The 12,718-nt window shown below is 44.3% G+C and overlaps 5 protein-coding genes across 5 annotated transcripts; 2 read left to right on the forward strand and 3 right to left on the reverse strand.

Annotated features, from left to right (window-relative positions):
- Nucleotides 1–1,317: 1,317 nt before the first annotated feature.
- Nucleotides 1,318–2,116, forward strand: N7495_007638 (sterol desaturase family protein; the record flags this gene model as incomplete). Its single annotated transcript, XM_057210289.1, has 2 exons — nucleotides 1,318–1,676; nucleotides 1,732–2,116. The coding sequence occupies 2 exons, from the start codon at nucleotides 1,318–1,320 to the stop codon at nucleotides 2,114–2,116; spliced, it is 744 nt and encodes a 247-aa protein (XP_057059832.1).
- A 1,274-nt stretch (nucleotides 2,117–3,390) lies between these two features.
- Nucleotides 3,391–3,883, reverse strand: N7495_007639 (ankyrin repeat domain-containing protein; the record flags this gene model as incomplete). Its single annotated transcript, XM_057210290.1, has 2 exons — nucleotides 3,391–3,773; nucleotides 3,874–3,883. The coding sequence occupies 2 exons, from the start codon at nucleotides 3,881–3,883 to the stop codon at nucleotides 3,391–3,393; spliced, it is 393 nt and encodes a 130-aa protein (XP_057059833.1).
- A 2,186-nt stretch (nucleotides 3,884–6,069) lies between these two features.
- Nucleotides 6,070–8,247, forward strand: N7495_007640 (F-box protein; the record flags this gene model as incomplete). Its single annotated transcript, XM_057210291.1, has 1 exon — nucleotides 6,070–8,247. One exon carries the CDS (start codon nucleotides 6,070–6,072, stop codon nucleotides 8,245–8,247), a length of 2,178 nt encoding a protein of 725 aa, XP_057059834.1.
- Nucleotides 8,248–8,525: 278 nt separating this feature from the next.
- On the reverse strand, nucleotides 8,526–9,851 carry N7495_007641 (3-deoxy-7-phosphoheptulonate synthase; the record flags this gene model as incomplete). The annotated part of the gene is made up of 4 exons (XM_057210292.1): nucleotides 8,526–8,680; nucleotides 8,747–9,652; nucleotides 9,728–9,782; nucleotides 9,846–9,851. 4 exons carry the CDS (start codon nucleotides 9,849–9,851, stop codon nucleotides 8,526–8,528), a joined length of 1,122 nt encoding a protein of 373 aa, XP_057059835.1.
- Nucleotides 9,852–10,959: 1,108 nt separating this feature from the next.
- On the reverse strand, nucleotides 10,960–11,745 carry N7495_007642 (uncharacterized protein; the record flags this gene model as incomplete). Its single annotated transcript, XM_057210293.1, has 1 exon — nucleotides 10,960–11,745. One exon carries the CDS (start codon nucleotides 11,743–11,745, stop codon nucleotides 10,960–10,962), a length of 786 nt encoding a protein of 261 aa, XP_057059836.1.
- Nucleotides 11,746–12,718: the final 973 nt, after the last annotated feature.

Consider the following 12,718-nt stretch of genomic DNA (forward strand, 5'->3'; position numbering starts at 1 on the left):
TGTTTTTCAAACGTACCGCTGAATATTCTATCCTTTGAGTGGGATGGGGCCAGGTGTGCCTTGGTAAATGCCAGAACAGCCAATATCCAGGCATAATAAGCACTTGCCGATAAAAATTCCCCCCAATGGCTTGCAAGGAAAGTCATATCAATCATATCTGTAACCCAGAGAGTAATTAATGCAAGAATAGTCGCGATCCAACATTTAAATCCATTGGATTTGTAGTCAAGCTTTTCGCCAGACGGTGTTGGCTGACCTATATAGATATTCCCAGGAAATGTAGTATATAGTAGAGCCTGGAATGATACCCAGGCAGAGAAGACAGCCACGACATCAATGCCAGGGGGCCGGTAGCAGTTAAAGAGGATTGTTGGCTGTGAAGATAAACCATGTATCGCTTTGAAGATCGAGCAATCGTAGACGTCGAGTAGTATCCACCATGCGCCAAATATTGCTGGAAGAAACAAGATAAGTAGGAAACTGAGAGTTGCTCTCCCATGAGCAAGGACCAAATCCATGGTTTCTGGCTCCTGGTTTCTGATGCTGCGTTTGAACTATATTTCCTTAATATGACCTAACAAAAATCGAAACTCTCAAGAAGTACATTAAATGAGATTCATGAAATAAAGAGACGAAGTTATGGCGAGCACAAAGATCTGATTTTTGGGTTGGGCGCGGAATAGCTGGACCTTCCCACTCTGCAGACTTCGTCAGGAAAGCAATACCAGTCGCATGAGATATGTCATTAAGAGGTAATTTATCTGAGAATTATTCCTTGTAAGTCCGATAGGTGGTTTTTTAAGTCAAAATCAATAATAGTAAAGTTTTTTTGACACAGTCAATACGTCAATATACCATGCATTCTGTGCATACGATCAGCAAACTAGGCCGCCAATCAGGGCTACCGGTTGCCAATCGAGATTATTCGGTCTAATGACTAGCAAATGCCACATATGACAAAGTCGATTAGTAGACTTTATAAAACACATGGCAGAGCTATGAGCCGTGAGCCTTCGAATTATGAAGAAGAACGTCGGAACTATTGATCTACTTCCTATGTTGCAAGATGGATCGACTCTTTGAACAGTTATACGCTTGTCCTTGGAGGATTATCAATGCCAATCTCAGCTTATATGGCCTTCAGCCAAACTATTTGATTCAAAAAAATGTGTTATCAATGAAAGAGCGGTATGTTGGGATATACTGTTTGATTCAAAAGTATGTTCTCAGTCGTCCATATACGTTTCAGCAAGGCTGGTCAATTTTTGTCTTAACGATGTAAGCCTGAATGCTCTTATAACTATGCATAGACTGAAAATGTCTTATAGATCCCTTCATCTTCTGGTATTTCTTCTTTTTGGGTCATACGCATATATTTTTAATTTCAATCGTGCTTTAAGATACAACAAAAGCTTTCTCAAACACCAAATCAGACAAGAGATCAAGGAATCAATCTTTGCCATGTTTGCCATGGATATTTTTCATGTTCCTATTGTAATGTTGCAGATAAATGGTCACTCACTCCTCTACAACTCAACAGTGATTGGGCCTGGGTTGTGGTATGAATTTCTGCAATATCCTCTGGCAATACTATTGATAGATGCTGGAAATTACTGGCTACACCGGGCATTTCACAGTCCATTATTATATTCGCTTGCTCATAAAAGTCATCACAGGTATGATAAACCCAAACTAATCGAGATTGAAGTCTATATTTAATTAACTCTTTAGATTCGTTATTTCCACTCCGTTTGCGGCCTTCGCATTTCATCCCTTAGAAGCCTGCATCATGAGTCTACCAAATCTTTTTATTTCCTTTGTCGTACCATTGTGCAACAAAACATATATTCTACTGTTACTATATGGAAATTTGGAGACAATTATGGCTCGTAAGTTATCAAGCACCTTACCAATCTTGGGATTATCGACTAACATCAGACCAGATGATAGCACAGGAAGTTTCCATACTATACACCACATTAACGCAAAAAGCAATTTTGGACAATTAACCACCTTTTGGGATCACTTGATGGGCACTTACATGGATCCCAATTTATATTTACGGAAACATGGCATGTTCAAGAATCGAAAGGAGACAGCTTCCAAAATGCAATAAATAGCAAGATAATATAGCACCAATTCGTTCAGAAAGGAAGATTGTGCAGAATTAATCGAACAGGAGGGCCGAACCGAATTAGGTATTAAGGTTCTACAAAATGGAAGATTCATTTGGTCATATCCACATTATTTCAAGTCGCAAAGTCACACTCTAGCATTCTAATACAATAGTGTCGGTTCACGTGGACGTCAAGTGAGAGTCCAATCATTCATGGCTTCAATGAAAATTGAAACTAGTAGTCTTTTACTATAAAGTAGTCCCTATGCGAGCTGGCCACCCCCTAATTTGACGCGTCAATTTCGTATGTCTACTTTTTAACCACCCACCATGCCCCCAAAAATACTACCAAATTTACCAAAACTAAGCAGAGCAGGTGGGTAGAATCTTATTGATTATTGAGGCTCTTCAAAATGGTGAAATCTCGTCTCTTCACAACGCTGCATCTATATTTGATATACCACGTTCAACTCTTACGACGCGTCTCTCTGATGTGGAATATCGCGCTGAAAAACGCGCAAATAGCCATCAATTGACTGAATCTGAAGAGAAAACTCTAGTAAGTTGGATTCTCTCTTTAGATGGCCGGGAGTATTTCATAGGCAGTCTGATATAGATGGTCATATAATGAACCTTCTTAATTAGCCAAACTTACTTCGTCCCATAGTCAGACCATTATGCTTACACTTACCTTCATTTCTGGACATTCTGTTACGGAGTTCCATTCTCCTGTTGCTAGTGCAGTTCCAACACCTAATTCCTAGCTGAATCAACCTATGCATTTTGACTGCACTGCCTACAAGCGTTCCCCGTATCACTAGGTAAAAGTCTATCCAAGATACTTTCCTATGAAACTCTGTCAAAAACGCTATGGCTCTGTTACTGCCTTGTGGAGGCTGGACTTTATCGTTATTGAAAGGCTCGAATGAGTTGTTCAATCCCTACGGGATCATTGGCTCTAAATCAGTCCCGCCGCCTTGTTCTGAACGGTATTGGCAAGCCTTGCGGCTAACCAAAATCTGCTGCTAAATTACACAAACTTACCCTGGAGCGTACACAACTTTGCTTACATGATCAGCCTATGCACTCTATTTAGCATGTATATTCGTGGTCAGAACAAAGGGCGTCTACAAAAATGAAATTTTCACCGCTGAAGAAAAAAGGGACTCATCGACACCAGAAAACGAACGAGAAATCCAGGACCTACTACACTACACTACAGAAGCATTTTTCAAATAGCTTCACTCTCATATTATAATCAACTCACTTCAACCTCACTTCACTTCTAGAGACCACCTCAACGTATGTAGGAGCGCATTAAGAATGCCGAGAAATTTGTTTTGTGCAGCTACCATCAATGGTGTATATCCATTGATTCTCAAATTCACATCAGCTGTCTCTTGCGTGAGTAGAAGCTTGACCACCTCTTCCTGGTCATGAAGGGTGGCGCCAAATATCGGAGTTGCGCCGACATTGTCCGCCGAATTGACATCAGCCCCTGCTTGGATCAGAGTGGCGGCAACATCCACGATTCCACGTATGGAGGCAAGTATCAGCGGTGTAACACCATTCACATCACGAATATTCGGGTCGACTCCATCCTCTAGAAGCTCAACCACTACTCTCACCTCAGTCTCAGCTTCACTTCTCCAATGCTCTTATCACATGGTGCCCTATGTAACCGCCGAAGTACTCTATATAAGGCGGTTTTCTCACAGTTATATATTCTTTTCTCCACTATTCACACCTTTGACAACCTTGGCACATGATTGGGGACGTTGTACCACCACTCAAGGGAAAAGCCATATCAGATGGCCTTCCTCCACGACCACTGTCAAAGCCATTATGTTATGGCTTTGCCACTATCTTGTTGGCAATAACATGCTTTGTCACACATATGCGTGCTATACCAAGGGGAATGATTCATCCTTTCCCTCTGGGAAGGTTGTGGCGGCAATCATCTGGCTTCCGCAAGAACGCGCAACGTGCGCGCAAACTGGCGAAATTACATGAGAAGCTGCTTGGCGTCCTTAAATAACTTTGAAATGAGATTCTCTGGCGCGCAATCAATTCCTCGGGTCTTACCTAGGTACTTTTCAAAATGCAGCTGGCAGCTGCCCGTGGCAATCAACCCATATGTTGATACCAATGTTGATACCAAGGTAGTCATTCACATAATTACTTGAAAATATCTCTGCCACCTCGAGTATGCAAGGTGAATCTGACCACATCACGTCAAAACCCATGACAAAGCTAAGGCAGCCACTTAGAGAAGCAAATGGTGGCATTAATGCAGGCACTTGACTGGGTCATGAGTCCCATATAGATGCACTCACCAGCGCCTTTAGTGCTTTGCACCAGCAGTTTCTAGGGCGATGAAAACCTACTGTTGTGAGAACTGCAGTGGGCCGTCTCCAGAGGACGAGGGATAGGATGATTAGTCGTTGTGAGCCTCATTCTGTATTAACACTGCCCAAACCACCACATTCTTCGCTTAAAAGGTTCACGGGTATAGTCCTCGCATATGCCTGTTTTAATCCACATTCCTCGAGGTTTATGAAAGTGTAGTAATATTATAGATGAAGTGGTCTAGGACAAAAGTGGTTCAAAACAAACCTTGCCTTATCTGATCAAGGGATCGATTCGAAGCCACCTGATTTGAGATCACAGCCACATTTATTCCAGAATTCGTGATCTCGTACATTATTAATTGAACAAGTTCCAATTTTCAGATTCCAACTTCGTAATGATCGTGAATACGATTTGCATTCCTCGAATTGATGTCTTTCTGCTTCTGGAATCCATCATCAAGTCCACATGGCCTACTTTAGATCGGAGATCCCACATTCCAATGGAGGGCCTTACGGCAAAGCCTTGCGACAATCCTCCCTTTGCAATTTATTTGGGAATCTTGGGAAAATCATGTCGCCAGCAGGATAATTAACCCTTACCAAGATATGACTGACATTATGCACTTTTCACTCTTATCGGCTGTTGATAGAGTTCTGTTGCAAGATGGAATCCGCGCTCGCTGCTGCATCCGGGTTGCTCCACCAGCATTCTTCCTTCGCTTCCTCACCAATGGAATGCATTGTACCACTTTCAATGTGAGAATTTCAGTATCTAGTTTCGCTAGAGCCTGGCGAGTTCGCTTTTCGAACATGAGGGCTCATGTGTGCCGCAGTACTGCGCCAACCTGACCAGGTTGCCTCATTCACTCCCAGATGCTCGAGCTCCACTTTTCATGTGTGTTCGCGATCTCTGACTTGTCCCAAGGCTGAATCTCCATGACTCTTTGACGTCTCCACGGGTGATTTTGGGCTTGGGCTATTAACGTGGTCCATGTCTCACACGGACGTACCGACAGGGCGACTAAAGTCGCCTCAGATGGCGAGAGATTACGCCTAGCTGATCTCCACTGTAAACCATGGCACATGAAGTGTATAACCCTTGCCTCGTCTTGTTTACAATTGTTTACTTTTTTTCATAATCCCACTCTATCAGCTGTATATAGTCGACCGCTTTCAGTGACAGACTGTGGACACTGGAATACAACCGTTTCACATACTTTATTCCACTCACACATTTTTAAGGTATCCTCGAATCTGGAATTCTTCTGGTAAATACTACCATGCCTATCGCTGGTTGATAAGATCGTGATTGACAGGTCAGATCGGACATTCTAGGCCGATGCGTCGTTGAAATCCCCACGCATCTGCCGTGTGGAGCCCGATCTATACTTTATACATTTTTGGCCGCTTTGTGTGGAGAGAAAGCAGTCCATCAAGCAACATCCAGATCCTTTGCCTTCGCTTGGTTCGAACTCTTGCAGGCAGTTTTACATCGATCTACGTTCTTATCTTGGGCCTATACCATCAAAGGATACATATTTCCACGCCGTACAACACTCTGTGCATGTGGAAATATACATGTGAACTCGACAGGCTTTGGATATGCCATTACTGAGATCTCGCGATGTGCCAACGCCCGGCTACGAAATGTGCAGGCAAACACCAGCATCGAAGTTAAAGTCTTTTACACGGAGAACACGAGATGCTACGATAGTTGCGAATAGCTCGCCATCTCACACAGCGAATATAACCCCGCCAGAGATTCTCCTCCAGATCTACTCTCTTTTAACACCAAGAGACTTTGACAATGCTCGGCGCACCTGTTCACAATGGATGAGGGTCAGTCTCAATCGTAGTTTACTGAAGGGGATGCTGAGAAGGGCAGGATGGTGGGATGCATGGCAACAGGACTGTGTAAGGCAACGGGCCACGTCCTCATTAAATTATGAGAGTGAAGTCTGGAGGATGAGCAAACGTCTTGCGACCGAGTGTCTTTTGTCCGGGCGAAAGGCCAATATTGGGACATCAGGCTTCATGAAAACACAGCTTGTGAATTTCTCCGGACTTACACCCGGTGAATCAGATGCAAAAATTCGTGGCACTCGCTCTCGTGCGAAAATATCTACGGCATCAATTTTCAGTGTCAGCAGCTGCAGCAACTATCTTCTTGTGGCGAGAGGCTGCGTGATCTATGTCTTCCAATTGCTGGGCAAAACTTCCAAACCTGCGTTGATGGAAAGCTTGGATAATTGTGATCTAGTTCTGATATCTAGCATTTCGTGTTCATATGAGGTTCTCTCAGTCACTATGAATACAAGTACACCCCACTTCGTCCTTGCGGCTTTACTTCGGAATCGAGTCGGTATGATCTGTGATCTGAACGTACCTAATAACGTCTCATCGAGCACTACTGGTTCAATTTCATCTTCCTCCAATTCAACACGATTGCAGAAAACTGGACTCTTCTCTCCACACTACTTTTATAACATCTGCTCAGAAGTCCACCCTCCACGAACAATCGCTCTCTGTCCTGGACGTCGCACCGTAGCCTTCGGGTGCGCAGGGGGTATCGAAATTCACTGGATAGATGAAAAAACAAGCCAATATCAGCGCAAGCATATTCCAACGTCCCAGCCTTCAGAGGTCCTACACTTTCTCCAGACATCAACCGAAACACCGAAGGAAATGCGTCTTATTTCTTCTCTATCTGGATCAGACACCCACGAGTGCGCATGTCGCCAGTCACCATTCCCCGATCACTCCAAGATATGCCAGTTCCATAAAATCAAAGGCATTCATGCGCACAGTGGAAGAGGCATGCAGAATACATCCTCGCTCAGTCTGCTCCGCGCAACCCACTGCAACTACCATCGTGCTGTTCCTATAAGCGATGGTCACCACATCATTTTCATCGAGCCTCGCACAAAGCTGCTCTGTATAGGATCTGATGCTCCCACCGGTGGGCCGACGAGTCTCACTCGCGCGTTTGTCTGTATACCGCCCTCTGGCAAGGGCCGTTCTGACCGAACCAAAGAGGCCTGTCCCCCAACTATTTTCGCTGTGGGGTCTGACCTACGCTGGGGTCTTAGAGTAGTCGCTGCCTATAATGGCAGTATAGTTCTCTACTCCATCCCAGTAGACGTGTTCAACATCATCCGCAAGGAACGCGAACGTCAAAGTGACGGCGTGATGGGTTCGAGTGACTTAGCGCGTGACTGGTTCGCCAACTCCGAACGCTTCAACAAACAACACGAGAGCCTAGTCCAAAACCAGAATGGCGACTGGGAGTTCCTACTAAGTGTGAGTTACAGGCCAATGTCATTAATGTGGCCATTCAAGATATACGGCAAGGAAATAGGCCGGGTTGATAATCTCGTCGAGCTTTCCCTCCAGTCCTCCAATGGCGGTGCTCGTATCTGGGCATTTAATTCCTCAGGCGAAGCTACCATCTTCGACATTGATACATCCACTAAACACTATGCTGCCAATGCTTCTTGCAAGTCTGTCACTGTGAGCTCAGATGGGAACTTGGAATCTGCGCAATTAGTCTACCGCAAGGTCGCTTCTACGCCTCTGCAGAAATCATGCAAGCGTAAAGCCTCATCACTGCGAGATGACTTTGTTGGTCGATATGGTACTAGTCGCTTTGTACCCAGCACGGGACTGAAGAATAATGGATGTTCTCCCTCTGCTATTTTGTCTCAGGGAAAATCTCCTATCAAGCGTCCCTCCTTCGCAGCCTGTATCGTGGATCTCAAATTTTCTGAAGCTGGGCTTTGAGATTTGAGTATGGGAGAGCCTTACGAAGATTTATTTATTTATGTGTTACGACTTGATTTTTATTTAGCATATGATTTCCTTTGCATTTGTGTAGCCGAGTTGTTTTTGGGGGTATATCCTTGGATCTTATCTACTAACTTACTACTTTGAATATAAGATTGCATAACTGATTTGCGACTTCAATAAGTAGCCTTGAAGAATAAAAATTAAGCTAATAGATTCATTTCAAACTTTTGTTTTTTTTTTCATAACTTTAGAAACAGGACGAATGGCCAAGCTTATTTTGCGCCATTCAATTTTTGACAGCGAGTCCGTACAGCTTGTGCCAAGTTTTCCAAGACGGACTCAGTATCCTCCCAGCCAATACAAGCATCTGTGATGCTGACACCATACTTGAGACCAGACTTGCCCTCAGCAGGAACCTTCTGACTGCCTATAGAAAGAAGAATAATTAGAACCAACAACAGACGCGGATAGTGAAAAGAATATATAGACTTACCCTCATTAATATTACTCTCAATCATGACACCCATGATGCCAGCCTCGCCGGCAGAAATCTGCTCAGCGAGAACAGCGGCGACCTTGGGCTGATTCTTGTGATTTTTCTCAGAGTTTCCGTGGCTGCAGTCTACCATCAAGCGGGGTGGGAGACCCTTAGCCTCCAGCTTAGACTTTGCGTCAGCAATGCTGGCAGCATCGTAGTTAGGACCCCTCTTTCCACCGCGCAAGATGACGAAGCAATCTGGGTTACCGACTGTGCCGACGATAGATACAACACCGGGCTTGGTGACGGATAGGAAGTGATGGGGGTGTCTGACAGAGCCAATGGCGTCGACAGCAACGTCCAGCGAGCCGTCTGTACCGTTCTTGAAACCGACGGGGAAAGAAAGACCAGAAGACAGCTCACGGTGGACCTGGGACTCGGTAGTACGGGCGCCGACGGCACCGACGGACAGACAGTCAGCAAGGAACTGGGGAGAGATGGTGTCGAGCATTTCACTGGCGATAGGCATGCCCTTGTTGGTTAGATCGACGAAAAGCTGGCGCGAGACACGCAGACCCTTGTTGATCTGGAAGCTGTTGTCAATGTCAGGGTCATTGATAAGACCCTTCCAGCCGACTGTTGTGCGGGGCTTTTCTAGGTACGAGCGCATGACAATCAACAGGTCATCTTCGTACTTCTCCTTCAATTTTAGCAGGCGATCGCAGTATTCCAGGGCCATGGTCGGGTCGTGGATGGAGCATGGGCCAATGACTACCAACAACCGATGCTTGTCGGTATCTGTGCCCTTTACGATAGCCACTGCCTCATTACGACCCTGGAGGACAGTTTGGCGCGACTTCTCGGTCATAGCAATTTCATGTTGGAGGAGATTTGGTGGGGTGAGGGGATTGTAACCGAGGACTGTACAAAAGAGGGAAGTAAGTATATTATTTTACTCAATTGGGAGCAATAAGAAATTTAAAGGATCATACATACTGCGCGAATCCTCCAGGTGGTTGTGGTTTCCCACATTGGGGTTATCAATGAAGAACTGGGAGTGTTAGTGACATTCTAGAGACTACATTACTTCATTGTATATGACGTATTGACTTACCGACATCGAAGAGAGATAATGTTAGAAAGAGCCAGAGAAGATTGAGTAAGAGAAGAGTGAAAAGAGTAAGCACCAGTAATACAATTGATAAGATGGTAATTTCAAGAGAGGAAGAAATGAAACTCAGAGTTAAGCAGGTAAATATTAATCTTGGCAAAATAATGAGTCAAAACGACCTTGGAGACTGAGCCACGTGATTCGCCGGCGCCAATCAAGTCACTTCATCATATTTCCTTGAAATTTGATCAAACTGGATCGTGAAAGAGTCGATAGAAAAGAAAGTCGTCTGTACAAATTGTCCGAAAAAGCGAGCCACAAAGTTGTTAGTAAAAAGGGTTGATCTTAAAACAAGTGACAATTACTAAGGGATGGAGAGAAAACAGCCGATTCCAATAACTAATATCCGTCAGTTTTGGAAGATTAACCTTGATATAGAGCAATCTACCTAGTGTTACGGACCAAGCGGTACGGCAGGGGTTAGTTATACGATAACAACCAATCAACTTGGAAGCACGTTATGTGCAACGAAGCAGAAGCTGAAGGGTTTTGTGATGTAGTCGTTATACTATCACGTGATAAGGAAGGATATCTATCATGTTATCTTATCGCAAAAAGATCGTGATGTAAATATAGATCCAGTTAGTGAGAATTGTTTCGAGCGGGAACTATAAATCCTCATGCCGTTCAAAAGGATCCTCGCCCATCCACTCTACTGCCATTTCTATGGTTTCAGTTGTCATGAAGACCGTGGCCCCATTAAGCTGTTGATTGTAGACTAAGCCAAGGGTATGCGTCTGGTAATTCTTACATCATAATATTTACCGAATCTCAGAATCACATAAATCTCAATTTCACACGAATTTCTCTTAATACATATTTTTATTCTGTTTTGCACCTTTAAAACTACATATTCTGCCCTCATTTTGAATCCTAAACTGATCCTATATAGTGTAGTGAATATATACAAAAGAGATTTGTTAAATATGAATCGTAAATTTTTGCATTCACCGCAAGAGTGGTCCAAAAAAAAGATGAGTTGTAAAAGTTCTGCCGTAGAATATTCATTGGTAAGAGTTAAGATTTATCGCTCAAGTTTTTCAATTGGTTTGGAAATTTAACCTCTAACACCATCGTCTCGGTTAAGAGAGGAGTCGGGAAAGGGATTTCCGTCTGTCCGGTGTTGGTTTCGGTTGAGGTTGGGGTCCACACCGAAGTGGTCCATCATACTCTCACCATACGATGAAAGGTTAGTTGGATCGGAGCCGATTGCGGAGTCAGAGTCGTCCTTTTCCTCACTCTCACTGGTAACAACCAACTCCGGGTCCGCATCCAATGCAGATCGTGTTTCGGTGGCTGTGGTAGTCCCCCGCAAAAAGCGCCGGGGACTTCCACGCCGGTCAACAATGGAGTCATGGGGCGGTCCGAGCCGGGCGTACAGGTCCATGTTGCGCATAGGTGGACCTATTCCGAAAGCTCTTTCCTGAATCTCCCCCTGGCTGGATTCCAGGTTGGGTTCCTGGTTGCGCGACTGCTTCTTTGGAGGTTGCTCTTCAAGCTTGGAAACGCGCATTCGCTTGTTGGGCGGCGTACACGGGCTCTCCGCATTCGTCGGTCCCACAGCCTCTTCCCAGTCAACCTCAGCATTGTGCCTTTTACGGGAAACTCCATTCAATCGCCCGGGCCATCGCGTAACTGGGATTCTTGGCATCAAAGCCTCCAATCGTCGCACAGCCGAGTATCCAGAAGTGGCATCAGGGGTGTTCTCATCCTGACCGATTTGCAAACCAGGATCAGGAACTGACCATTTCTGCTCCAGGTATTCGCGCTCAGGGGTGGAGGTTTGGCGATTGGGGATGGACCCAGCTCCTATGGCTGTATCCGAATTCGGATCTCCAGCCATCGAAACGCCACTGAGACGCTCAAACTTGACAAGGACCGAGCCAAGCTAAGCGCACACATGTCAGCCCTGATGCAGCCTCATAATGCAGCTCTACACCAATACATACTCTGCATACCTTCAAATTTTGACTAAAAATTTGGGAAAAAAAACATAAGTCATGCGAAGGAAGAAGAAGTATATTTCAAATTTTTGATAACTGAGAGTTATTGAAGCTCTGCGCACAAATGAATCAACACTGTTGATCTATTTGGAGCTCAAGTTCAATGTAAACTGATAGTTGAAGAAATTGAAGTGAAGAAAATGTGGAAAGCGGGAGAGAAAGGTAAAAGAAAATTGATAAAGCATTTGAAAGCGGAGTTCAGTGTCCTTAACAAGAACAATGACTACCGAAGTGTTTGACACCTGTACATAGGAACAATTGATGTCAAAATTCAAGTCTTCCTCACCAAAGTACCGCTTCAACCTTGGAAAAGGCAGATTCGAAAGCGAAAGCAAAACGAATAGTCAAGGGTAGATCTTATAATCGCTTTCCTAGATGTGAAATTGTAAACTCATCAGCCATAAAGATCAAAGTTCAGATTTTTCCTTCTTCATTCCCCATATGGGAAGCAGAAGACATAATTAATCATCCCTGCCTAGTTTCTTATTCACTTCGTCTATTAGTATATGGCTGGGTGAGTTAAGAGTTGAATTCCTCATTAACTGTTTGCTTAGCTGGGAATTCAATAGCTGCTGAATATAGTAGGAATTCTAGGCCACTCCAAACCTACCTTCATCAACTTCTTCCACATGACCACTTCCCTGATCGCAATCATTTGACCATCTCTATACTCCTTCTGCAGAAGCCCGGATACCAAAGACATCTCTCCCTATGTTGTCACACGAGTCATACTTCACTTCCGTAACCAACCTAGATTTTTAAGTAAATTTAGAATGAAGGCAGCGTGGAATAGAATTGTGCTCGAAACTTTGC

This window comes from Penicillium taxi (genome assembly GCF_028828555.1).
Source record: "Penicillium taxi strain IBT 34144 chromosome Unknown utg000005l_segment0_segment0, whole genome shotgun sequence".
NCBI classification, from domain to species: domain Eukaryota; kingdom Fungi; phylum Ascomycota; class Eurotiomycetes; order Eurotiales; family Aspergillaceae; genus Penicillium; species Penicillium taxi.